The sequence below is a fragment of the Podarcis muralis genome, chromosome 10 (genome assembly GCF_964188315.1).
Source record: "Podarcis muralis chromosome 10, rPodMur119.hap1.1, whole genome shotgun sequence".
NCBI lineage: Eukaryota > Metazoa > Chordata > Lepidosauria > Squamata > Lacertidae > Podarcis > Podarcis muralis.
In genome coordinates, this window is record NC_135664.1 from 52,595,209 (window position 1) to 52,620,549 (window position 25,341).

Consider the following 25,341-nt stretch of genomic DNA (forward strand, 5'->3'; position numbering starts at 1 on the left):
TCCCCAGACCCTGGCTGCACCGCAGAACTGAGTATGGTCCAAATCACATGTTACATTATTCACACTTTTCTTAAAGCATGCTTTAGCTGGCTCCTGGGCTCTGATCTAGAATGTGTTCCTGGATTGGGAAACAGTTGCTCAATGAACCCTCAACACCACCCCTCCCCGGAGTACAATTTGTGCCTAAAAGGGAAAATAGTTGTGTGGGGCAGGATTCTGGGACAGAAAACTGGCCCTAGGCACCATAGCAGACTGAAGAACACCTTCATTGCCAGGTTCCCACAGCTTTAGTTTGAAGAAAAAGCAAAGCGGCTAAATTAAACATGCTTTTTAAAAAAGTATCAACAGTACAAGGTGTATTTTGGCTTTGAACTTCCAATTCTGGCTGGGTGTATCGAAGTGGCAAATCTAACACCCACCAGCATTCATGGGCAGCTACCAGGACACCAGCTCCTTGGCAGGGTCCACTACCACTGTCTCCCCTGGGCAGTCAAGTCACTTACCACAGGGGATGTCAACTGTCGGCCATTTTGTTCTTCTGCTTTGGCCCCAACATAGCCCTGCTCAGAGGAATTGTGGGAAACTAATATGGCGGGTGGCTCTCATCAAGTTGGTACAGACAACAGCACTGCTGCTACCACTGACACCATCCACCAGGTAAGCCCAGCAGGAGGCACCCAGACGCAGGAGCAGGCCCACCAGATGGGCCTTTGCATCTAGAGCCAGCACAACTCATCTCCCAGTCATGGCTGCTGCAGCCAAACACCAGGGGGGTGGGATCTCCTGCTGAAAAGAGCTTGGGGTGTGTCAGGGGTTCTAAATGCCAAAAAGGTGGCCATTTGAGTCACTGCAGCACTAACAAATTTCTTGTAGCATAAACTCTTCCGAGACAGAGAACTGCTTTGTCAGGTGCATGAAGGGTTATGCTCAGTTGTGCACAGTAGTAGTAGTAGTAGTAGTAGTAGTAGTAGAGTTTGGATTTGATATCCCACCTTTCACTCCCTGTAAGGAGTCTCAAAGCGGCTAACATTCTCCTTTCCCTTCCTCCCCCACAACAAACACTCTGTGAGGTGAGTGGGGCTGAGAGACTTCAGAGAAGTGTGACTGGCCCAAGGTCACCCAGCAGCTGCATGTGGAGGAGCGGAGACGCGAACCCGGTTCACCAGATTACGAGTCCACCGCTCTTAACCACTACACCACACTGGCTCAGCAGGAAGCGGCGGCAACACTACTACACGGGGGAATGCTACTACAAAGTGAAGTCAGGAGGCTCTCTACTGCAACAGAAGGGTGTTGCCATTTCACTGTACAAAACGCAAATGCAAGATCCGGATAATAGAAGATCTGATCAGAAAGGGTGTGTGACACCCACTCCCTACTGATAACCAATTGATAAAATATAAACACCAAAAGGGAGACAATTGCTTTCTGTAAGTGAGCTGGCCCAGGCCTGCAAAGCCAAACTGATCCCAACCAACTCTGACTGATACTGTCAAAGCTGCAAATGAATTCTAACTCAACTTCATTAGGAAGCTTCCTTGGAAACTTTTTTCCAAGTCTGGAAGCCTTCAAATGTGGTACAGAGTGTTCAGGGGCACTGAAATGCTCTCCCACTTCTTTCCTCCCTGAGTGTTGCCAGTTTTAATCTGTCATCTGTGATTCTGGGAAAAGACTCATTTCTGAAATCCTACTGCCAGAAGTAGAAAATGTAAAGCTAGATGGTCAATATGAGGCAGATTCTCACATTCCTATAATTCCCTCTCTAGTGCTACAGCTTTATCATTCAACTCACAGTAGGAACTTGTCCGCTGTTGCCTTCTCCTTTTCCCAAATTCATTAGGCTTGCATCAAGAACTCTAGTGCTCAAGCTGGTGATTAAGCATGGTATATTTTAGATGGCAGGCACTACTCATCAGTACATTACATACTTGTGCTCCCAACTGCAGAGCCATCATTTGTCTGCAAAAGGAGCAAAGCCCAACAATTGAAATAAGGCACTCACACTTCAGTGTAATTAATCACCAGCCTGTTTTTTAAGCCATTGACCACACCAGGTATATCAGAGCTCTAGAATGGCAGGAGCATCTTCTTGGAGCACCAAGATGCATAAACACCGTCTAATTATTCCTGGAGATGATCATCAAAGGACGCAGAGAAAAGAGAAAGGAGATAGAGGCCCCAAATGCACTATACATTTAAAGCCGTATCATACCACTTTAAACAGTCATGGCTTCCTCCAAAGACTTCTGGAAATTGTAGTTTGTCATGGGTGCCAAGAGTTGTTAGGAGAGCCCTATTCCCCTCACAGAGGTACAATTCCCAGAATTCCCTGGGAAGAGGGACTGACTGCTACACCATTCTGGGATACAGTCTCTGCCCAATTATCAAGAGCAATGGGATAGACTGGACTCCAGATGGAAAACCTGGTCTTTAGTCAAGAGTAGAAATGTTTCCAGAAAAAGGGGGTTCCAGGTCCATTCTAGAAGGTGGATCTAAAACAGATCAGTGATGTTCCTAGGCTAGAATTTGCCTTGCAAATCCAAGAAGCCCCTGGAGGAGGAAGGAGCTGGATTTGTCATCAATCCTTTTGCAATACTAATGTTAGAGTCTGCAGAGAGAATTGTATCTGCACAAGGCCGTTTTGCATATGGACAGAATGGATTGCAAAATCTTTTTCAGACACCGGATTCTCACTCCTACAGCTCAGAGTGGATCCACTCTTGGAGTAGGACCAAGCCCTGGTTGGCTAGATTGCTTTCATGACCACACTTCTACTTATCATACCTTGGAAGCTGCAAGTCCACCTGAACCCCCTCCAATAACTATCAGGTCGTAGTCATAAGAAGGTACCAGTGCTTGTCCATTCACATCCAGAAGCTTTTTCAGCGTTCTTTCATGGTGTGCCTAAACAAGAGAAAAATAAATGTGTCCATTAAAATGAGCCCAGGATAGCTTGGTACTATGAATCAAATGACAGGAAAAAATGATTATGGCAAGCGGGAAAATCATATGGGGAGAATAAGGTGCACTGGTAGTGTTTAGCAACACAATGGAAGCTGCCTTATACCAAAACAGACCATTGAACCATCTAGCTCAGTGTTATCTACACCAGGTGTGGACCACTTTGGAAAGAGAAAAAACCTCAATAGTGATTGTTAGTTATATAAACCCAATCTCTTCCCTTAAGCCACTGCAGCTGTTTGTCCTTGCTGATAACACTGCTGTAGTGATTACGAGGCCTACAAAAGTAACAACGAATCGTCCAAGCTACAGATGTTAAAACCATGACTATATCCAGGAGTGGCGCTTTAAACATCACTGACTACCTTGCCCCCCAACTCCTCCCCCATCATGTACTAGCAACTACAGAGATTGCAAGAAAAGAGGCACCCATTGTCTGAATTATCAAATTTGGAATCAAAATTCTCCTGCAGGAAATTTGTTGCCTGTATTGTGGATGACTAGGTACAACTGCCATCGCCTTTTGTAAAATTTAATAGCTTGTTCCTACTCTCTGCTTTCCACAATTTGCTATGTGTGTTCCTTGGGGCTGGTGTTGCTGAGCAATAGATGATTTGACCGTAGGGCAGCTGGCTGGTTTGATTATCTTCTATCCTGCTCTAATCCTAGAAATCTATGAAATGAATAGTGAGAGTCCACAGTCAAGTGAATAGAAACATCCTGGAAAAGGGGTGTCCACCTTTTGCCTGGAATCCTGCTAGAAACTGAAAATATCCCGGAGGAAATCCCAGTTTACTACAAGGTAAAGATATTTAGATATTAAGATCTTTCCTTTCTAAAGTTAGGAGCACCCACAGTGTGATGAGAAGTGCAATAACAACTTTACATCAATCTTCCCCCCATGGTGGGGCAGAAGTAGAGGAAAGGATTGAATCTGCCCCATCTCCCCACCCCCTTTTATAACCTCCCTCGACTACTTTTGCTCAAGTAAATAAGTAAATAAAGTCAGAGGGAAAGACTGCAACTCACATCTAGTTAAGCCTTAATTTCATTTTAGAACTTCCTCCTGCAAAACTATAAAGAGAACCTGTAAAATGTTAAAGTCACCCTGTTTAAATAGCAGTTTTGCTGCCCCACTGTCTCTATAGCCAATGCTATGCTTCTCGTAAATATCCATGCCGCCAAATAATTAACAAACCTGAATTGCCTGTTCACTGGCATGGGGATCATATTTGCCTGAAACTCTCTTTCACTCACAGGTTGATAGCTGTAGACACAAGGCACAGAGACAAGTGTACCTACTGCAACCCTGAACCCATCTCTTTGGCATGCACATAAAAAAGCCCGATCAGCTTTCCTGGAAAGGATGGGCAGGGTTTGGCAAGGCGCCAAGCTGCTTGTTGCAGAAGCAGCCATCATTATGTGAGGTGCAGCCCCACTGGTCAACTGAAAAGGCACAGCTCTGTTCAGCTGCAAATAATGATTTGCATAAGTACACCCTAGAAGAACCAATCAAAAGCCTACCCTTTTGTATGCATGCATTTCCTCTACACCAGTTTTGGTATATGCTCCAGAAATGCAGATAAAAATCAAATCATACCGTGCCACGGCCCAGAAGAATTGGACCGGTAAACTATGATTAGCAGCCATTATCCTCCGGTAATGATTATCTAAATTTCACAAATGCATTTTGACAGCTGGGGTTGGCAAAACACATTCCCTATATCTCTCCACTCCGGTTAAAGTCATTGCATCAAAAATTCACAAGGCCTAAACTTCACCAGGAGCAGAACTCTCCCGCCTCTGGATAAAATGTTTCCGCTACCATTGACCTTGGTAGTACAAGAGGATCTCAACAGCAGATATAAGTCAAATTAGAGCAGTTCCAGAGGGCCATGACTTTTGGAAATGAGAGCATTATGATTTATTTATTTATTCCACTCTTCTTAACAGGGTATTTATTTATTAATTAGAAATACACACACACACACACACACACACACACACACACACACACACACAGAGTTTTCCATTTATTATGTATGCATCTAAAAGTGCTTCATAAAATGCATAAAAGCATGAAATTAGCAGCTGTTAAAAATGTCCAGAGATCCCCTCCAGATATCCTTTAAATTGGGCAGCCATGAGATTTGTGTTCTCAATACTGTTCCCACCTGCAAAAGGTTTTATTTTGGGAGGCAGGGGGAGAGATAGGTTGTACTCAATGCCAGTACAACTCAGAGTAGAGTAATTTTGAAGTAATTAGACATGATCAACTTAGAGGCTTATAAATGGGCCTACTGGTCAGTAATCACACAGCTCAAAGATGGAGTTAACTCTTCATTAGCAAGAAGACAATTTCCACAGGCCTAATCATTCTCAGTGTTCTTCCTCCAGGAAAATCCCACTTGCCTGCTTCAGCTCCGGCCTCTTATTCTGGACTTCTCTCTGCCACAGACTCTCCCAGCTCACTAAGCCCTGCTGCCTCTTCAGCTTGCAACACCACCTCTTCCCAGGCTTTCTCCCTCTGACCACTCAATTAAGGTCCCACCAGTCCCTGGGCTCCAAGCCTTCTTCCCTTGGCGATTCCCCAGCTGGTTCCTTCCATCATTCCTCTGCATCCAACCAGTCCCTGACACAAAACTTCATTTCCCGAAGCCTCCTACTGAAATACTGCAACTTTTTATGCCACAAATCTCCCAGTTTTGTCCCACTTTCGCCCTCCCAGATGGCAATGCATGAGAACATAAGAAGAGCCAGCAGGATCAGGCCAGTAGCCCATCTTAGTCCAGCGTCCTGTTCTCACTGTGGCCAACCAGATGCTTGTGGGAAGCCTGAAAGCACTCTGCCCACCTGCGATGCCCAGCACCTGGTATTCAGAAACATACTGCCTCAGACCATGAAGGCAAAGTATATCCATTGTGGATTGTAGTCACTGATAGCCTTTGTCTAGTCCTCTTCAGAAGCCATCCAAGTTGGTGGCCATCACTGCCTCTAGGTAAAGGTCCCCTGCCCGTACGGGCAAGTCTTGCCAGACTCTAGGGTTGTGCGCTCATCTCATTCTATAGGCCGGGAGCCAGCGCTGTCCGCAGACACTTCCGGGTCACGTGGCCAGCGTGACAAAGCTGCATCTGGCGAGCCAGCGCAGCACACGGAACACCGTTTACCTTCCCGCTGGTAATCGGTCCCTATTTATCTACTTGCACCCAGGGGTGCTTTCGAACTGCTAGGTTGGCAGGCGCTGGGACCGAACGACGGGAGCGCACCCCGCCACGGGGATTCGAACTGCCGACCATGCGATCGGCAAGTCCTAGGCACTGAGGTTTTGGGAAGCATCTTAAAAAAAATGATGTATGGGCAGCTCAGTGTAAGTCCACCACTAATGCACTATTTTTGTGCCCGTGACATGTCACAATTATACCTGCAACACAAAAACACCAGCCTGGAGTAGCACACATCATTTCAGCAACTACAGCAACCAGAATGGGAAGGAAACCCTCCACAATTCCATATAAAGGACATTTGTGTTCCCTTGGTATTTTCTGGCTGTTGATATTAACTGTCAGAAAACACCAAGGAAACAGAAAGGTTCTTCATATACTTAGATAGAAGCAACAATACAAATATAATAAGACAAATGGAAATACGGGAAGCACTGAAAGGAAACAGCAGAATGAGCTACACAAGAGGGAGAAAAGGGTATGGATAGTTAAAAAGACAGGGAGATTAAGAGTTTGTCTGGCGTCTAATTGCCTGGCACTGGCATCTAAAAACCAACCACAAACCTGCTTCTTTTGGGGAAGGAATCCCAGTACCTGGGACACCACAGATTAAACAAGTCCTATTTCTGATCACCTCCCAGCTTATCACAGGACCAGCATGAACTGTTAAGTCCTCACATATGATTTCCAGTGAAGAATGCGGGAAGGTCCCAAAGGAAACCCTTTCCCCAGATCACTTCCTGTACTCCTAAGTGAACACTGCACTATAGCACTGCAAACACCAGGAACAGGAAATGGGACGAGATCACAATGTTTGCCCTCGTGCTTTGATCATCACACTTTTCAAGTCAGAAGGGAAGTATGTGGGAGGATATGGCAGGGCCTTTTCTGTTGTAGCTCCTACTCTGAGGTACACATTTGCTCCAGACCAAACTTGTTTGTGTTTTTGTTTGTTTGTTTCGGGACACAACACAAAACCTCTATTTTCAAAATACCTATGAGAAAACTGCTGTGAAAAGGGCTGCTTTTTATATGGGCTGCCATGCATAATTTTCAAGTGACTTTAAAACACGTTTATTGCAAAATAAATTGTGTGTGCTCTCCTGTTACTTGCAAGGCGCCTGAAGCACTTGTTGCTTGGAAATTCTGAACACTGATACCATTAATAAACTGACATTGCTGACTCTTTGGGCACAAATGGAATATGACGCTTCTTTCTGAATGCTTTTAACCTACGACTTTTGAACTCACAGCTTTCAGCACAGAAGCAAGTCACAGGGGTGAGAAGCCTGAGGCCCTCAGTGTAATTTAGGACTCAAATTCGCATCAGTTATAGACCAGCAACATATGCAGAAATCTAGGTTGATTTCTAATCAGCTATGAAGCTCAATGAGCATCACCATCTCTCAGCCTGATGCACCCCACAAGGTTATTGTGAAACCAAAATGGTGCTTCAATTTCTTTGGGGAAAGCGTGGGTTCAAAGCATAGGAAATATGGTAATTATCATTCAGCGATCTGTAATCTCATGGAATGCAAATACTTCCAATCGCAGGAAGAAGCCTAGCACAGTTGCCTGAGTGGCCTCAGAATTCCCCTTCAGATCTTTGTGCTGAAGCAAAACTGGCCTTAACAGAAACTTAAAAACAAACAAACACCTGGTTATTTGTCATTTGCCGATATTATACAGAACAGGAACAGATTAACTTCCCTCCCACCCACCCCTAGAGGAACATATTAATACATGAGATGTAACACAATTGTAGTCATAATCACCCTAAAAAAAGAAACAAAGATGTTTGTCCACAGTCTGCAATGTGTTGCTGGTGGCCGGTAGCCATATTCCTTTGTGTACGCATATGCAATAAAGTCAAACCATTATTTTCTAGAAATTGTCTCTTGTTAACAGGAACTCTGAGGGCCCGGCTTACCTGCACACCCCTTCTCCACTCTAAGCCTTCAAGTGTTCACCCTGAACAGGCCTAAAGACTTGGATGAAAATGCTCCTACCCTTGACCTCAAGGCAACAGTGCACAAGTCAGGGATGAACTTACTGCCAACTGTGCTCACTACTGCACAGATCTATCTACTCCCTGGCCAGATCTCTGTACTTCGGCCATTTCCTGCAATTTATATCCCACCTTTCCTCCAAGGAGTTTAAAGTGATTTAAAGTGCATGGTTCCTCCCTCCCCGTTTTATCCTCAAAACAACCCTGGGAAATAAGTTAGGCAATGCCTGGCCCCAGCAGGTCACCCAATGAGCTTCATGGCTGCCCAGGTCCTAATCCCTACTCTAACTGCTACACTACACAGACTAGAGCAGGCATAGACAAACTCGGCCCTCCAGATGTTTTGGGACTACAAATCCCATCATCCCTAGCTAACAAGACTAGGGTGGTCAGGGATGATGGGAGTCGTAGTCCCAAAACATCTGGAGGGCCGAGTTTGCCTATGCCTGGACTTAAAGGGATATTAAATTTAAACTACAGCACGGGGGCGGCGGCATTCCAATGCACTATTCTTTCATGACGCCTCCCTTTCAAAGCCACGCTGCTTTTTTAAAATAAGTGTTATCGGAAGATTCAACTCTTCCCCCCTTTCCCGCCCCATATGCTTCGAAGTGCCCGCGAGAAAACCTAAGACCAAAACACAGGAAGACGACACGCATTCACTGAAGGAAGCAAACGGTGCTTGAGGCTTTGTGGGGGAGGGAAACCAAGACTTACAGCGCAATCCCATGCACGTTTGCTCAGAAGCAAGCTTCCCGCCCGCCAAGTTCAGTGCACGATCCCATGCAAGTTTACTCACGAACAAGCCCCACGGATTTCAATGGGCCTTTAACTCCTGGGTAGGGGAGGGTTAGAGCACTCCTTCAAACAGGCGTTTAAGGACGCTGGTGAGAGCTCTTTGTTTTGTTTCCAGCCGTTTCCTACCTTCCCAGTCTTCTCTTGGCCTCCGATCTGGTTCTGTCGGACGAAGACGACCGGCACCGACGGCTCCATGGCGACTTCCACGACCGCGACTCTCAGCAGCGGCGCATCTTCTGCAAAGGGGAAGAAAGGAGAAGCACGCCGCGTGCGCGAGGAACGCCTTTTATGACGCTTGGAGCCCGGGGATTGGGGGGGCGTGGCCTCCCGCCTCCCCAGCGCCGCGTCTCGCCAAGTTCCTTGAAGCTCTGCGCTGAGTCAAAGGCAAAGTAAGCATGACTTGCTGTTTCTGTGACTCTCCGCCCGCCCCCCCCCGGCTTCTTCCTCCTTCCTCCTCATTACGTGCCACGGATCGAACCGGACCGAATTCGCAATGTTTCTTTTTTTGGGGAGGGGGGGGGGGGTTAGTAGTAACACGTGGCTCCTCGGCTGCAAGACCCAATGGCTTCAAGTTGCAAGAAATGAGATTCCGACTAAACACTGGGGCGGGGGGGGGGGCGTGTGCTTTCTGACAGCTGTGCCGCAGTGGAACAGACTTCCGCGAGAGGTGGTGGATTCTCCTTCCTTGGGGGGGTTTTAAGCAGAGGTTGGATGGCCATCTGTCATGGATGCTTTAGCTGAGATTCGTGCATTTCAGGGGGGTTGGGCTAGATGACCCTGGGGGGTCCCTTCCAACTCTTAAGATTCTATTATTCTAGTGAGTTCAGCGAGACTGCTTGCTCTTTCTGCTCAGTTCCTGTTCGCCCTGGCTCAAACTCTCCTACACTGCAGACACTTCCTTAAAGATGTTCACATATTATTGAATGCAAGGATCAGACATCCACGTTCCCTTCCATTCTGAGCAAGGGGCAGATGCAAAGGACTTATCTCTGTCAGCGAATAAAGCAGTGCCTGATATAGGTGCCTTTCCCTCCATTGATGGGAGAGGGTGCCTGTAGCATGTTGTGGTCCTGTCTCTTTCTCTGCCTTTAGATGTGGTATTCGTTTTGTGACTGGTGCCCATGTTATCCTGCCTAGATAGCTCAATTGATTACAGCGTGGTGCTGATAACACCAAGATTGCAGGTTCGATCCCGTTATGGGACAGCTGCATATTCCTGCATTTCAGGGGGTTGGACTAGATGATTCTCAAGATCCCTTCCAACTCTACCATTATATGGTTTTCAAAATTCCATATGTGCCCACTGGCTCCAAAAGGATGGCATCTGCTGATTTAAGTGCTTCGACAGGCATTAGCATTGGGGATGGTGTTTAAAAAGGCTGAAAGTTACCAAACAGTTTACATAAAAGGAGTCTGCTGGAACCTTTAACAGATTTATTGTAGTATGCATTTTCATTGACTGAAAGCCCACTTCAACAAATATGTGAGCTTCAGCTGGCAATCAGACAGAGTGACTTTATCATTCTGCATGCCTGAGTTTAGAGGGAAAGATTGAACCTGAAATGTGCAGTCTCTGACATTGTGTGTACAAAGCTCAAATATACACAAGATAAGAACAGCGGCTAATCACAGCAGGAGTAATTAGCAATAATTACTAATTTAGCACCTTTCGTGGACCTTGGTCTGGATTGCATCCTAAGCAAATAGAATAAAACATTCTGATAAAATACAGTTCCGCAATCTCACACTGGAGACTCTGAAAGTATTTTGTTGAAGACTCCCTTGGGTCAGGCTGAAATATTCTCCCACTGGTTCCTGAATGCTACCATTTTTTGAATCAGATTTCTGCTCATTTACATCTCAGGACACAAACTGTACAAGCCAAAGCAAATGTGTATTCTTTATTTCTCCAAAGTCTCTTCTGTCTTTAAAAGCACAAGTATGAAAGCTGTACTAGGGGTATTTTGGAATACTAGCTAGGATCGTGGAATGGATCCATCAGGAACACCACATACCAGCACCTTTTTGATTAGTACTTGTGCTAGAATTCAGATACTATTGTATGTATCTCCTCTAGTCCCTGGTGAATAATTCCCATAAAGAACAAGGGGTAAAGTAACACTGCTGTTTTTCCCTTCCCACGCTTATTATTGGATCACTTACCGTATATGAGGCCTCAGGCGTCATATAAATCCAAGTTACGTATACTTTGGATCACATTTCACAGAGATAAAAGGGACTTGTTTTCAAGTAACTGTGATCAGAACAAAGGTGCCACACTTCAGGCAGATCAACCAGTTAAGGCCTTACATAAACAAGTTTAATGCCTTCAATAACATTGTCTTAAAGAAGCTTTTAAAGGAACACTTCATTTTCTGCTACCTCCCAGAAATCACAGGACACACATAGACACAGGCAAGACCAAAGACGTTGTGTGGATATTTTTAACAGCCACTCCCTTTTTGTTCTGGGCTAGCAGCCAGTGGCAGCATGACAAAGCAAAAACACACTTGTTCAATAGCATGGCAGAGATCGAAAGCTGGGATGAAGAATCTTTTTCATCTTGAAGGCCACATTTCACTTCTGGGAAGCTCTCTGAAAAGCGAGATGAGCGCCACACCCCACAGCTACCTTTGACTGGACTTAACCATCCAGGGGTCCTTTACCTTACCTTTTACCTGCAACTGAAACTGAAACAGAGTATGAGGACTCTGAATGAGGTGTATGGGGTGTGAGGGGAGGGGTCATACCTTTGGTGTGCTCCTTCTGGGGTAGTTTGTCCACCTTTGGTCCCCACCCTGTACTCGGCTCTCACCTGTGACTCTCAGAAGTTGTCAACATGTAACAGCAGCCAAACCCCGGGAACAGCTTTTACTGGCTGGCTAGAGAGTAGCCAGTGGGGTCCCAAACCCTTGGTGAGTTAGGGGCTTCCCCTGCATGTGAAGACAGGCTCTGGCAGATTGAGTGGACAAGACCAATAGTGGGTCCAATGGTCAAGCCGGTGGTTTCTGCACATGCTGTAGAGAGAAGTGAGGGGCAGATGGGGTTTGCCAACCTGGAATAGGGAGTCCATCTAGGAGATGGAAAACTCTAATCCTAAACCTCTGCTGCCTTGCAGAACATCTTTGGGAGGAGAAAAGGCTAAGGTGTAAACCCTACACAAATCTGGAGTGGGGTCCCTAAGACCATTGGATAGCAGCGCTTTGTATGCCTCCTCCTGGCAACTCTTGCAGCCAAGATGGCCAACGTATTGCTCTGCTTTCCTTTGTACCACACCAACGAGGCCAAGGGGAAGGTCTTTTCATCTGGGCAGCCCAGGATCTCCAGACACACTGCCCAGGCTTGCACCCCTAGATGGTCACTCAAACCACTAACATAGCAGTTTGACTTCGCCCCTGGAGGCACACTCCATTGTCTCTTGAGACAGACAGATGCCAATAATGACTCTGAATGTGCACAGAGAGTGGGATTGAATCGTGGCCACTTGTGCTTGCTAACCCTGTTGTCGTCCGTTCCGCCCGCCTCGCCACTCACCGCATCCCCGGGTACATTCAGCATGTCTGAAAGAGCCATCCTGTCTACAGCTGAAGCTAGCAACCCTTGAATAAACATAGCTGTTTGTATGTGCCTTCAGATGATATCCCAAATGAGGACAGGGGCAGTGTCGGTGGGTAAACTACAGTGCTCAGAATTACTTGAGGGAAATTATGTGCTTTGAATGTGCTTTAAAGGTACATTGCATACACAGCCTAAAAGTCACTGTGGGAATTACTTCTTGTAGACATGCCTAGGAATGAGCGGTTAGGCTCCCTGACTGATTGTCATAAGACAGGAGGAAAAGACAGACAAAGAGGGAGGGAAACAAGTATCTTGTGAGCTTCGGACAACTGGTTGTGTAACTTATTAAAATGCCGTGAGAGAAAAGCAGCTACTACTTAAGTATGAAAATGCAGTCTTTCGTAATCTACCCATCACCCCTAAATATGCTGATATAAGATGAAGATCTGGATTCTTTGGAGATCGCAAAGAAATAAACAAGAGCAACCGGACTTGTAAATGAAAATTAAGGTATCAGGTGAATGTTGGGGGAGGCATAATTTGGCTGACAATTAGCAAAATTGCTCCATAGGGGGTTAGCTTAGAAAATAATTATGGTTTGGTGTTTTAAACTGATCTATCGTAGTGATTGTTCTACAAATTGATTTTTTTGCAATAGTTGGACATTCAAGTCTCTTGTCAAGATACATTCACTGTTGATAGAGACAGAGCACTTCCATTTTTCAGGGGCTGTATTAGGTGCCTGGCAGTGAGTGCACGGGCCAAACACATTGAAACTGTGCCAATTCCCGTGCTAAACCCTGCAAGGCAGACTTTTCATCTCCGATTTTCCTCTGAATCTTTGCAGTGGGTTTTACCAGAGCTTTGGGCTGTTTCCCAGAACATCACAGCTGTTGTGATTAATCAACTAGGACAGTTAAAGTTGATTAACCTTAAATTGATTAGTCCCATGAGTTTTAATTGATGAACTGGTTAGCAGCAGCAGTTTGCATATGACTACTACAACAGCCTTGAAGGAAAAGCACACTTTGTCCTTAGGTGTATTGATACATCAGCAGGAACTATCTTGGAAAGGGCATTCTGTTTTGCACTTCTGCAATGTGCCTGCCAACTGCAGTTTTTAGATGCACATATTGAAAATAATGTAACATTTAAAAGAACCATACAACACAGCAGCCACCCTGTTGCCCGATTAGTCTGGGATGTCTGTTCAGTGGAGTGATGAATCAAATGATTAAACTTTGCAGTCCTACAAATTATTCCTTGCCTTCTTGCCAACGGCAAGTAAAAAATTGCCTCTGGGCAAGGACAGGATGCTGTACTAAATAATGCAGTAATGCTACAAATCACCCAGTAATTGTCTAGGTGTTTCATTCATGCTTATGTTCCCGCCCTTAACCTGGAATTCTGGAGATTAAGATTTGAGATCAGGCTGTCTGCCTTAGCCCTGAGAAACTCCAGATCTTCTTTGCATGAGAAAACTTGCCCACTTCCTCACCTGCTTCTCTCCTGAGACAGTGGATGGGCTAGAGAGAAGCTTCTGCCCTGTCTCCCTGGACAGCATTCAGCCTAGGGCTCAGAATCCAGGACAATAATTATTGCAACACTGGTGTGACTATTATTTCCCAAACAGGCAAAGCCCTAAACCAGGGGTGGGTGAACCTGCGGTCCTCCAGACTCCCATCAGCCCCAGCCAGCATGGCCAACAGTCAAGGATGCTGGGAGTGGTTGTCTAGCAACATCCGGAGGGTCACAGGTTCCCCAGCCTTGCTCTGCCCTGAGATGCCTCCTTGGTTGCTCATTCCCTAAATGGAGAAACTGCTGCCAGCTTGGCTCCTAGCTAAGGTGGAGGGTATATTAAGCCAAACGGTGCTTGTTTTCAGCAGTGCCAATGTGTGCATTAGATAAACCAGGAAATGCAAAAATTAAGCTGCAGTTACCCGTTTTGAAATATTAAATTAATTATCAGGTGTGTGTGGTTTTTTTTGGGGGGGGGAGTGGAATTAAAACACACAGGAACCAGGAAGTACGGTACTAGACAAGGAGGAAAGACAACAAAATGTGCAGGTTGCAATTCAATCGCGTTTTCACCACTACACAATATAGCAAGCAGTGGAAGGAAAATCTGATTCTCATCAGTTTCTAACATGGGAGCATGTTCAGATATTTTACAGTGGAAGGGGCACTTTAAGAAAAGTGATTTTAGAACTGCCCTAAAGGGCTGTGGTTTCCTATGTCTCTTTAATATTTTACTATTAAATACTTCCCTATTTGATTTTACATTAATAGTAAAATAATTTTAAAGGTTCCCTGGCTGTCCTACAACCAGATGTAGATAGGAGAATGCAAGAGTTTTGCGTGGCGCTTTTAAGCTGCCACACCTTTTGCACTGTCCAAAGTCTCAGCTACAGCATGACAAAGCAAAGAGAAAGTACCCTATAATTATCATAGCTAGTCTCTAATAATGTTATATGCATGCATCTACATTCATTCCCTCTGCAGTGCATGACCAAACCTTCCTGTTTTCACTGTAGCTGTTTTCATTATGCTGATAAATTCCTGTTCTTGCTGTCTTTTTGTGGAATCTACCTCCCTTTTATGCTCTGTGCCCCAGTGTTTCTTACACCTTTCTCATACAAGACTGAAGTGCCCAACAGTTCACAGAAGTTTGTCTTTTGACTTAAAGAATCGTTAGAAGTTAGGAAAGTGAAAAGAGCTTGACTCGATTCAGCTATTTGACCTAGATATTCAGGAGAGGCAGAGAATGGTTAGTATTTGAAGATAGTGAGATGCAGAAGAGGTGCATAAATAGGTTCAGTCCAGAAAATTATACTTTCCCACTTTGAGAAAGTTGCCACAAAAAGCCTCAACTTCCTGCCTTGCACACTCCTCATATTTTGTACTCATGGGGAGATTGAAAGCATCTGTTCTCGCTTTTCATCTAAACACAGTTCCCCATTGCCAACAGAACTCAGCGAACTGTGGTTTACATACACCATGGTTAATGGGAACAAAATTATAATCAAACCATGGTTTGAGATCCTGGCTTGTTCTCAACAATCCTAGCTTGTTCTCAATAATCCTGGCTTGTTCTCAACAATCACAGTTCCCCAAGTTTGGCCATCACATGGCACTCTAGTTAGCTTAAAAGTGAAAGCTCTTCCTCCTCACAGGACACACACAGAGAGAGAGAGAGAGAACATATGGTGCTGTCAGTGACAATGCCAATAGCAGCTATAATGAAGAGCAGAGGTAGTGTGCTTGAGTGTGCCTTCAGGAGAAGACACACATCATATTTCTAGAGAAGAAAGACCAGCCTGGAAGTGCCCTCATTATATTCAGTCCAAAATTACCTTTCCGCTCCATGGTCAGTTCTCTTCATAAAAAGCGGAAGCTGACTATGCACAGCTCTTGGAGAGCTGTTTATGGTAATCTTGGGCATGCACACGCCCGTTTCCTGAATTACAGTTTGCAGGCAAGTGCAAACCATAGTTTGACCACTTAGACAAGATAGGAAACCAAGGTTTGTAGTTAAATGAACACTAGGCGTTCCAAAGGAAGGAGGGAGTATATGAGTTTGAGGTGCTCCTGCAACCTTGATTGTTCTCCAGTCCTGTGTTTTGTCTTGCTGCTTGCTCCTGCCTCCTCATCTGTCCTGAGGCCCTAACTTTTATTTCCCCCTTGTTTCTGTCTTCAAATTCGTCCTTTAGCCCTGACTTTCCTCTTTGGTTTTGACTCCTGGCTTTGTTCCTCTACTCTGGTCCCCTAGCGCAACTCCTGGCTCCTGGTTTCCTGGCTCATCACAGACCGCTTCCCTGAACAATGTTATTGTTAATTATATGCTAATTAGAGGTTGATTAATTGACAAACAGCACAATTTAGACATAATACATTTGTGATTAGCTTAATTTCCCCTTGATTTAAAAATAATAGGTGCATATGATGAGAACTGGAAAACTATGTAAGATAAATGAGATACAGATTTTGTATCTTCAGTTTTGTGTTAATGAATAAAATAGCCAGTAGCATCAGCTTCTGTAATTCTTCAGTAACTTTAATTTAGCATCCATACTCTTCGCCAACCGAATTCTGCATTACTTTGCATGAAAGCAAACGCATTGCCTTCTTACAGAAGCTGCAAGTTTTACTGCTGAAGATCGTAACATCGTTTTCATCTCTGAGTGTGTGGGTGGTTAACTTCCAGTCTTCATATAGAAATATTACAAGAAGATTAGATAAGGGCGACCATGAACATTATTTATGCTCAAACTAGATGGATGAAAATCAATTACTTAAAAAACGAAATAAATTGGAGTTGCAATTGTTTACAAATAGTAACTATTTCAATAATATAGATATAAGCATATTCTCAGGACAGAAAAACATAATGGAACTCCCACACAGGTGGCAATGAAGGTCACTAACTTGGATGGCTTTGAAAGAGGATTAGACAAATCCATGGAGGAGAATGCCATCAGTGGCTACTAGCTATGACAGCTACCGTAATTCCACCAGAGGCAGATTTAGGGCAGTGCGACAGGTTCTGCCACACTGGGTGCCAAGCCTGGTTTTGTGGGCCCCATTTTATACAAAACCCTTCCAGCAGAGGCCAGACAGGCCCCCTCCATATGGAACATCCAGCATCTGCAGAAGACTTTTTCTTACGCCAGCAGACATTTTAACTGAATTCTGTTTTTATCGTTTTAACTCACTTTCAGTTTCATTGCACTCAGTTCCTCCTGTACGCTACTCAGAGGGTATTACAATTAAACGGTATATAAACTGTTGAAAATAAATAAATAACAATAGAGCCTGTACTTCCTGACCTAAAATGAGACACTGCGATTTAAACTTGCCTGGACTGGCTCCCCTCTGTTGCTGACCCCTGGAAACTTTTTGGACGTAGATGGATTATTTGTGCCTAATCCTGGCTCGTATGACTTGACTTCCCCTACCATTCTTTTGTGTGTGAGACATGGGGCTTCCTCACAGACTATGCCTGCCAGAGAAGGACAAGAACGGACATTGTAGTGTGTGTTGGTGACAAAATGATATCAGGTTTAAGAAGGTGTCATGTTTCCCTTAGGGTGACCGCAAACCCCACCATATGACTTGGATGTCCGAAGGCACCATTAATCATAGTCAGGTGAGCTCTTTTGTACAGCCTCACTAATCTCTGCTTCTTTTGCCTTGTACATGATTACAGTCTAGTTTCCATCATGTGTCCAGGGATGCAGTTGCTCAGCTTCAATTAAAGTTAATAGAGATGTTTTTGTCCAACTAAATAAATTGGGTTTTAACCACAAGACACTTGCAAATTACCCAAGCCTAGCAGCAGAACAGCCGCCTCCTAGCAGGTCAGGCTATTTGGGGAAGGGCCACAGCTCAGTGGTAGAGCTTCTGCTCTGTATGCAGAAGGCCCAGGTTCAATCCCTGATATTTCCAAGTAAGACTGGGAATGTCCCCTGCCTGAAACCCTAGAGAACTGCTGCCAGTCTGTGTAGACAGTACTGAGCTGGATGGACCAATGGTCTGGTTCTTCCTGTGTCCCTTTGTCCATCTAGCACAGTATTATCTACCCCAGTCTTCCCCAACCTGGTGCCCTCCAAATGTTTTGGACTACAACTCCCATCAGCCCCAGCAGCACGGTTGATAGGAGTTGCAGTATGAAACAACAGGAGGGAAGAGCCTTTCCTAATATCTGCTGCCTGAATTTTTGCTCTCTTTTTTGCAATTTTATTTTGATTTTCAAAAGTTAATTACATATTCGGTTTCCCCCAATATTTTAAAGAAATGTAAACTTCCTCTCCACCCCTCTGTGGTTTCCTTGTTTCCCCTTATCTTGCTGCATATTATACCTAACTTCCCTCTTCATCCTAACTTAATACTGTATCTAAATTGTTTTACTGCTGGTTGCAGTTCAAATCCTACTTGCGCGTTAAGCAGACTATTGTTACGTTTCTTCAGATCCTCCACTGCTTATGGGAATTTCTTTCACAGAATGTTGAACTCAGTGGACTTTGATCTGTTCTTTAAAAAGGGCATCATTTTTGTGCCATGTGAACAGAACAAAAGTCAAAGCTTGTAAGCTCCACTCTTATTCATTAGCTGAGAACAGAATCAAAGCATTGGCAGGACCTCAAAAGCCATTTGGTCCAACACCCTGCTGATGCAGAAAATCCACTACAGAGAACCATATCTTTCTGGAATAATAGAATTGTTGAATTGCATTTGAACCTGTCCCTACAACCAGTTCCTGTGACTCAGGCTATGTACACATTAGTACCTTAAAACACAGCAAAGTGGTTTCCCCTGCTGTCTATTAAAAGTCACATTTGCATGCTGCTTTACACTCTAGAGAGGGCGCAGAGATGTCTTCACCCGATGTATTACCAGATTCATTTCCCCATGTTAGTAACTCTTCCCTGCTTCCTGAAACTCCAAGTCACTGCATCTGTCGTCCACACATGCGCTGTCATCTGTGCATGCACAATAGATGTCTCAAATGCAGACACACCGCAACTCAACCACAGCTTATAAACTGGACAGAAGCTGGGTTTGAGGAAATGGCAGTGTTTCTCAAGAAACTACAGGCTATATGTGGGTTGTGGCTAATGTCATGTGTACTTGGCTTCAGGCACCAGTGGCAGGAGTATGCTGGAGTCACAGGAAGTGGGCAATGTGTACACAGCCCAAAGTGACATTCCAAGATATGGTCAATGGCAGTTGGGGTCACAGTCGGACAATCAGAGGGCTGTTTCACCAGGTGCAATGAGTATCAGATGAATCCATGTATCAATTTCATCATGAGAATCTGTCTAGAATTTGGAAATGTAAAGAAAAAGAAGGAACATTTTATCATATGTGGTGGGAATGTAAGAAAGTAAAAAACTTCTGGGAAATGATATATAATGAGATGAAAAAGATGTTGAAATATACATTAAAAAAAAACCCCGAAGCATTTTTACGTGGTATTATAGGTGAAGATATTAATAGGCAAGAATGTTAAATTGTTTTTATATGCAACAACAGCGGCAAGAGTTTTGTTAGCCCAGAAATGGAAGCAGGAAGAAATTCCAACAAAAGAAGAATGGCAGACAAAATTAATGGACAACGCAGAATTAGATAAAATGACAGGAAGGATTCGAAACCTGCGGGACCAGAGATTCACATAGGATTGGAAGAAATAAATGAACTATTTGAAGAGCAACTGTAATCAACAAATTACGCTAGTAGGACTACAAGAAGTTTTGTTAGGAGAAATATATGAAGTATTGCAAAGTAGAGAAAGAATAGTAATATTAGTTTTGAGAGTTAAATGTAATAGTGGAAGTAAGAAATGTATACTAAGTGAATAGATTGGAAAATTTTCAGATGCGATTGATGGAAGTCAAAAAAATGGTGTAAGAAATGAAAGTATGTTTAATTACTGTTGAAAATGATATGTTGAAAAAATAAAAATTATATTAAATAAATAAAAAATAAATTAAAAAAGAGAATCTGTCTAGAATTTCAACACCTTCTGAAGTTTATGCCAACACTTGTTTAAGACAACCTCTACAGCTGCATTCTGCCCCCTTCTTTTCAATATTCTCATTCCCTTGTCTTTTGTCATCATAAGACAGCATCTAAATACCAGCGCACATTTGACCTTCCCCAACACCTAGTGGATGGGGCATCAGGACAAGTGTCAGTCATCACTTCCATTTCCTTCATAGTTGTACACATTTTTATGCCATTAAGTGTCATCAGTCCAAATCTGTCATGTTGTTGTCACCATTAAAATAATGACCCAAAACTTATTTTCAAGCGCAACCAGCTGCTTAGCCGACATTTTCCATTCCTGCCCTCTAGGTGTACACAGCAAGAAGTCACGAGCCTTCAAAAGCGTTTGGCTACCCTCTGCTATATAAAAGGAGGTCAAAGTTTAAGAGTTACTTTGCCATCAAACAGGGCTGCACCATTAAAAATAATAAAATTAAAGTAGGTGCGTGCAGCACATGTTTTTCCTAGGAGGCATGTGGGTCTAAGCACTCAGTAACATAAAGGAGACCTCTTCCTCGTTGCCAGCGCTGACAAATTACAGCTAGGTTTTGTTCAGTAAAAGTAACTGTCCATAGTGAACATACCACATTTATTTACTTAATGGATTTTAAAACTGCCTTTCAAGATAAATTAAGTTCCAAAGGTGGTTTGCAAATTATAGAGCACAGCAATGACAAAGAAGAAGAAGAAGAAGAAGAAGAAGAAGAAGAAGAAGAAGAGGAGGAGGAGGAGGAGGAGTTTGGATTTGGTATCCTGCCTTTCACTCCCTTTAAGGAGTCTTGAATCAGCTAACCATCTCCTTTTCCTTCCTCCCCCACAACAAACACTCAGTGAGGTGAGTGAGGCTGAGAGACTTCAGAGAAGTTTGACTAGCCCAAGGTCACCCAGCCAGCAACTGCATGTGGAGGAACAGGGAAGCAAACCTGGTTCACCAGATTACGAGACTACCGCTCTTAACCACTACACCACGCTGGCTCGCACATATTGCCACTTTTTGTTGTTGTTACTAAGAATCGTAGTTCAGCCGGCATTCTGCACATGCCCCAGAACTACTTGACTCTTTCAGCTTCACTCTGTGCAATGAGTGCAAGACTACTGTCAATATAACGGAAGAACCAAGCATTGCTTCTGAAGCAGGCAATTTTCACATCATCTGTTTTGCTGCCTGTGGCCAAGAGCAGTTAAAAAGAATAGCTGCCCAACAGTTGCATGGATGAGATCCAGTTTAATTCTCTTTCGCACATTAACCTTACCTTGTAGCTTATAGAACTGGGCTACTCACATGGGCAGCTCAAGCTGGGGGAAAGGGCCATCTCTTAATGGTGGAACATCTGCTTTGCATCTAGAAGGTTCCATATTCAATCCTCAGTCTCTCCAGGTAGGGCTAGGAGAAAATCCTGCCTGAATCCTGAAGAGTCAGTGCAGAGGCAATACTGAGCTAGATAAGACCAGGATAAGGCAGCTTCCTGTGTTCCTATTGATTTCGGCCATCGTACCCACAGGGAAATTGCATGGCGTTCACAGCAGCAAAATGTACCTTTCAGATTATGAGCTAAGAGATCTGAGCTCTACACTTGCAAACCGGATTAGATGGTTCTTATAGCTTACCTACACAACACCACACAGGAAACCCGTGGCAGTTGTGGTCTAAAACATCTGGAGGGCACAAGGTTGGTTGGGTAAGAGATTGACATCTCTTCCCTTTCCCAGCTTTGCGGCGCTGATCAATTTCATGGTCTCCTACAGCTGCTTGACATATTTTTTTATGCCCCAAGGGTTCTGAACATGGATTAACCTATGGGTCTGGCCTTCAACGCAATCACCCCAAGCATAAGATGCAAGGCCGCACCTAGATTTCAAGTAGTCTTTGGTCAGTGTTCAATATGAGCTGTAGAGGCATGTTGAGATCACTGTGCTCTTAACTGAGCTAACACAGAGACCCTGCTACTGTCTTAAGCCCTGCTCCATATATATATATAGACATACACACAGAGAGAGAGAGAGAGAGACAGATACATACATACATACACATATATACACATACATATAGAGATAATGTGTGTGATTTTGGGGTATTCTCTCCCCTTGGGAAGGCTGAATGTTCTCAGTGCAACAGGTTTCTTGACAGCATCCATATTGCAATGTTTTGAATTAGAACAAAAGAATATTTAATGCAACCTTTCCAGCTGCCTTCGCTAATACATCAGCTCTTACTTATCACTTATAAAGAGCAGCTTCCGGCTAATATGAGCGGAAACTGGACGTCAGGTGGAAAGGACCAGTGGCAAAGTTCTAGGGCAGGGACTGGGGAATCTGCAGCCTTCCAAATGTTACTGGATGTTGCTCACCCCCCCTGACCACTGACCATGGTCAATGCCAATATGGTGCGGTGGTGAGAAGTCAGGGTTCAAATCCCTGCCCACCCGGTGACCTTGGGCCAGTCACTGTCTCTCAGACTAGCCTAACTCACAGGGTTTCTGTGAGGATAAAATGGGGTGAGGGAGGGCCATGCATGCCATCTTCAACTTTCTGGAGGAAAAGAGGGATAGTCATGTAAATAAACTGGCCATGCTTGCTGGGAACTGGAGTCCAGCACCTTCTGGAAGGTTGGAGGGAATCCCTCTTCTATGGCACAGAACAACCTATTGGACTGACGGGTCTTCCATGCCACAACCATGTGCCTATTATCCTCCTGGCCAGATCTGCAGCCGGATTTTTCCACCTGCTCCACATCTGTATGGTAGCCTGCCTGTTTTGAGTCAGCTCTGTTGTTTTCCTATAGGCAGCTTTGGTGGGTTGCCCCCTGGCCTTTCCTGCTTTCTGCTTGCCATACCCTGTAATCTAGATGAGCATCACAGGTCGCACTCCTCCCTTAGGGAGGCTAAGATGTTAGGAATGTGTGGGTAGATAGCATCTTGCACATCTAAGCTATATCTAGGTGAGCTTTAGTACTAAAGCTACAGTCCTGCTCTAGCACTAAAAGGGAAATTCAGGAGCTGACTGTTGGTGTTTAGCATCTCCACCTTTCAGGGCAACTTCCCCCAAAGAATCTGGGAACTGTAGTTTCCCCCTTAAAGAGCTACAATCCCCAGCACTCTTTTCGGGCAGGTGGCCATGTGCTTTAAATGTGTGTTGGAGGTTCTTGTGCATTGTGCGGGTCTGTCCTCATAGCTGGACAAAACTTGGGTCTTCTATCAAGTGCAGATTTCCGGCAATAAATGTATGTAGCTATACTCAAAAGAGACCAAGTGTGATTATATTCAGGGTAATATAATGTGCTCCCCCAGCAGGGATTGAGCATTCAGTTCAGCTTCTGCCAGTGTTTTAACAACAACAGACTCTCTAGAAGCAGAAGAAGCCTACACCAACTATCCGAATGGATAGGTATTTATCCAGTTATTGTCCCACACATCCAGTAGGTAGGTGGAAGAGAAGTGAAGTCAGCCCAGAGAGTGAGGTCCTATGTACAATAGATGCCTCTGTATAGCCTCATGAAAACAGCTGATCTTCTTAGACCATGTCCAGGTTCCTTCCATCCCCAGTATTTTATATACTGTTTATCCTTTCCCCACCTGAAGTGTTGTGGGTTTTCTGGACAATTTTCCGGGGGGGGGGGGGGGGGGGTCCTAAGATTAGCATAATTTGCATAGCATTTTTTTCACTTACATTAGAACATTGACTGATGCATTGGAGAGTGATCTAATTCCGCATGTCTTGTTTTACTCATATTTAGTAAACAAAGTTAAGCGCTTTGAAATTGTAAAGCTTGCCTAATCCTCTGTTTGCAGTTGGCATCTGCTCATTGCTACTAATGAACTTATGAAACAGATTCACACCCCCCAAAGAAATTAACAACCTGGGAAATTTTCCGGCCCACATCCCTGCCCATTTGTTTATTAAACTGTCATGTCATGTCTCATGAAGCCTCACAGCCCACAAACCACTAATTGCAGATTTGCCTCTATTGCAGGGCTAGTGAACCTGCGGCTGTCCAGGTAGTTCTGGACTAGAACTCCCATCATGCTTGACCATTGGCTATGCTGGCTGGGGATGATAGGAATTGTAGTCCAATAGTATCCACAGGGTCAGAGGTTCTCAGTTCCTGCTCTGTTGTAATGCTGTGTGGCAATCCTGTTGTTTTATGGTAAATATTCCTGATGCAAATCGAACTAAAGATGAATTTCCCCCCACAGGCTTTTAACCCCAAACCAGAAGATTGGGTTTGTGACAACACAGTGTAATGCTTTAAGCAGTTTCCACCACCATGGTGTTCTCCAGGTGTGTTGAACTACAATTCCCATCAGCCCCAGCCAACATGGCCTTCTTGGTTGTGGCACCGACATCTGGAACTCACTCCCATGTGCTGTTTGAGAGGCAGAAGCAGTGGCAAGTTGTAAAAGCCTCCTGAAGATCCATCTATCTGGCCAGTCTTCCAGTGGTTTGCAACCTTCATCTCATCTCCGTGTTTTGTTCTTTCATTGAGTTTTTACTGAATGTTTTATTGACAGTTTCCCTGTTTTTAATTGGTGGATTTCTTCATATTCTTGTTTGTAATGTGATATCGATTTTTCTTTTTCTCTCGTTCATGATCATAACTATCTTTTATGTAACCCGCCTAGGGAATTTGCATACTAAACAGAGTATATAAATATTATGCATGTCCCCCAAAAATAGCTTACAATGGAAAGCACAAGAGAGAGAGAGAAAATAAAGTCAAAAGATAGTGAAGAGGTCCTTTTGATGTACATTGCTGCTCTTAATATTTCCACATTTACTTTCACAGACTTCTGGATTCTTGTGCTACCCCATCAAAGCATTTCCTACCTATTTATAGAATGGAGGGGTGGGTTAATTAGCACTTGCAAGGCACTTTGAAGGTTATAGCTGCAATCCTGAAACCACTCTGCTTTGGTCTGTGGACTGTTCTTGCTTTGCAGAATTTAATTCTCCATAAAGAATAGGACTCAAAAGACCCGTAGCACCTATTGCCTTGATTTCCATGGCACTGCAAACTTTGCAAATGGAGCAAACCTAGGAACCTTGGATTGCAAAGCGGTGAATGTTTTCATAGTTGCAGTCGGCAGCTGGAATACACCAACTAAGTCTGGGATGGGGAAGCTTCCCCCCCCCCAGATGTTGTTGGACTCCAAATTCCACCCGCATGGCCAGTGGTGAGAGGTGAGGGGAACTGTAGTCCAACAACACCTGGAAGGCCACAGGTTCCCCACTCCTGAACTTCAGTTCTACTAA

At 44.3% G+C, this 25,341-nt stretch overlaps 1 protein-coding gene and 1 long non-coding RNA gene across 2 annotated transcripts in view; one reads left to right on the top strand and one right to left on the bottom strand.

Annotated features, from left to right (window-relative positions):
• Positions 1 to 9,247, bottom strand: part of TXNRD1 (thioredoxin reductase 1) — a 30,478-nt gene extending 21,231 nt beyond the window's left edge. Inside the window, exons 1-2 of the mRNA XM_028746980.2 lie at positions 9,115 to 9,247; positions 2,785 to 2,904 (exon numbers count right to left, since the gene is read on the bottom strand). Coding sequence (XP_028602813.2) covers positions 2,785 to 2,904; positions 9,115 to 9,183 — 189 coding nt within the window. The 5' untranslated portion in view covers positions 9,184 to 9,247. The remainder of the gene's footprint in view (positions 1 to 2,784; positions 2,905 to 9,114) is intronic.
• Positions 9,247 to 19,993, top strand: LOC144328999 (uncharacterized). The gene is made up of 3 exons (XR_013394402.1): positions 9,247 to 9,377; positions 17,633 to 17,692; positions 19,579 to 19,993. It is a non-coding gene; the product is annotated as an uncharacterized LOC144328999 (long non-coding RNA).
• Positions 19,994 to 25,341: the final 5,348 nt, after the last annotated feature.